This window comes from Perca fluviatilis, chromosome 7, assembly GCF_010015445.1.
Source record: "Perca fluviatilis chromosome 7, GENO_Pfluv_1.0, whole genome shotgun sequence".
In the NCBI taxonomy this organism is placed as follows: domain Eukaryota; kingdom Metazoa; phylum Chordata; class Actinopteri; order Perciformes; family Percidae; genus Perca; species Perca fluviatilis.
Window position 1 is genome coordinate 36,965,166 of NC_053118.1, and position 2,500 is coordinate 36,967,665.

Below are 2,500 nucleotides of genomic sequence, written 5' to 3' on the forward strand. Positions count from 1 at the left end.
AGAAACATCCAAACATGCAGACTCAGCTGTTAACAGGAGGTCTGTTTCTGTCTGTCTGGCAAATACAGCAACGTCCAGGTGTCTTTGGTGATGTTATGATGAATAAACAATGTATGCGTTGTGGTAAAATAAGATGTAAACAAAGATAAATGTGTTCTGTGGATGCCTTGATTAGGGCTGCAACTAACGTGTCTGTGTCGATTAATATGTGGATTATTTTCTTGATAAATGGATTAGTTTTAATTAGACAAGACAGAGACTATAAGGGGCTTAGATCTAGACTATGAGGGGTTGAGACAGAGACTTTGAGGGGTTGAGAATGAGACTTTAAGACCGAGACTGTGAGACTGAGACTTTGAGACCGAGACTTTGAGACCGAGACTTTGAGACCGAGACTTTGAGACCGAGACTTTGAGACCGAGACTTTGAGACCGAGACTTTGAGACAGAGACTTTGAGGGGTTGAGAATGAGACTTTAAGACCGAGACTGTGAGACTGAGACTTTGAGACTGAGACTTTGAGACCAAGACTTTGAGACTGAGACTTTGAGACCGAGACTTTGAGACCGAGACTTTGAGACCGAGACTTTGTGGTGTTGAGACCGAGACTTTGTGGTGTTGAGACCAAGACTTTGTGGTGTTGAGACCGAGACTTTGAGGGGTTTAGACCGAGACGTTCAGGGGTTGAGGCCGAGTCAAGACCAAGACCAGAGCAGTGTGAGTCTCACACTGCAAGACAAGGTAAAAATGGAAAAACTACCCCTACTCAAACTCTACACAGATTTCTCACATAAAAAAGTCTCAGAAGTGAATGTATTGATAAAATAGCAGACGAGAATTGTAAAAAGTTCCCAGTTGTTAGCCACCGTTGCGGCGCTTTGCATTGTGGGAGTCGGTAGGCGAGATAGACTGGTCCGAGGCATACTGGAGTAATAAGTACGGCATGTGGGTATTTTTGGCATAATGCAGATTTCCCTTTTGTTTGATTACTGCATACTACATGCTACATTTAGGCCCAATCAGTACGCAAGGCAAGTATAGTATGTAGTTTTGAAAACCTAAAACCGATCTCGAGTACAACACCACCGCTGTAAGCTTTATCTGTGACACACTGCCTTAAAAGAGAGAGAGAGAGAGAGAGAGAGAGAGAGAGAGAGAGAGAGAGAGAGAGAGAGAGAGAGAGAGAGAGAGAGAGGAAATGTTGGGACTCACCGGATCTCCTCTGAGTCCTCGCTCTCCTTTTGGCCCCGCCTCTCCTCTGATACCCGGGATACCCTGAGGACAACACATCAACCTGTCAATCATCCAGCCGGGGGTCAGAGGTCAACGCCTCCGACAGCTGACCCATCGTATTTGGGTTAGAATGAATATAAATGTGTAAAGATTACACATTTAGATAAAACGAAAAATCAATGGCCTAGGACGTAATAAATAACCTCCGGCTGATTTGTGAGGACTATGGTTAACTGCTCCTCAGATCTCTGCAGGGTAAATCCAGACAGCTAGCTAGACTATCTGTCCAATCGGAGTTTTCTCTCGCACAACTAAAACTACTTTTGAACGTACACATGTTCCACCAAAACAAGTTCCTTCCAGAGGCTATTTAGCAGAGGCACCGTGGTTCCGTCCGGCACTAAGCACCGCCCAAGACGATGGTGATTGGTTTAAAGAAATGCCGATAAACCAGAGCACGTTGTTCTCCCATCCCAGAATGCTGTGTGGACTAGCCAGACCCTCCTTCGCAGCGCTGTGGAGGAGGGGCTGGCAATGAGAGCATAGTCGGTGCCTAATAAGTATTGAATTTTGTACCCAGCCCTACATATATATATATATATATATATATATATATATAAAAAAAACGTCATGTTTTTCCTGCTTGCTTTGGCTTTGACTTTAAATTCTAAGTGCTTGTGTTTAAAAAGTAAAAGCACACCTATTTACACTCACGGAGATATTAAATAATGTTCATGTTAAAACATACAGATAAAGTTTGTGTGCGTTGTTCACGGGTTAGATGAACACAAAGACGAACAGATGATCATATATTGAGACAAAAGAGAAAATGTAAGAGTATTAAAGATTTACTGGGTTTCCTGGGTCTCCTCTCACTCCTCGGCCTCCAGCTTTGCCCGGCACTCCCTGCGGACACAAAACCAGAAACAGGCTGAATATCCCTCCAATCAGCTCGTTTCCTGAACACGCCCGCTCATTTCCTCCATAATGAAAACAGAAACACTTTCTCGGCATCGCTACAGCTTATCAGTTTGTTGTTCAACTGTGAAAGTGAAAGAAGGGCGTCTCTCTCTCTCTCCGCCTGCAGGGTTACCACTCGTTTCGGAGCATGGAGGTGCAAAATAATCAAATAAAAAAAGGACTTCAGAACTCTGAGTGAAAAGATAATCCTAAAGACATTCCTAAAGATAATCCTAAAGACAATCCAAAAGGCAATCCTAAAAAAGTCCTAAAGAAAATCCTAAAAACAATCCTAAAAAAATAAATCC

At 43.2% G+C, this 2,500-nt stretch overlaps 1 protein-coding gene across 1 annotated transcript in view; it reads right to left on the reverse strand.

Moving 5' to 3' along the window:
- col6a4a (collagen, type VI, alpha 4a) overlaps positions 1–2,500 on the reverse strand; it is a 98,688-nt gene that overhangs the window by 37,102 nt on the left and 59,086 nt on the right. Inside the window, exons 20-21 of the mRNA XM_039806175.1 lie at positions 2,085–2,138; positions 1,212–1,274 (exon numbers count right to left, since the gene is read on the reverse strand). Coding sequence (XP_039662109.1) covers positions 1,212–1,274; positions 2,085–2,138 — 117 coding nt within the window. The remainder of the gene's footprint in view (positions 1–1,211; positions 1,275–2,084; positions 2,139–2,500) is intronic.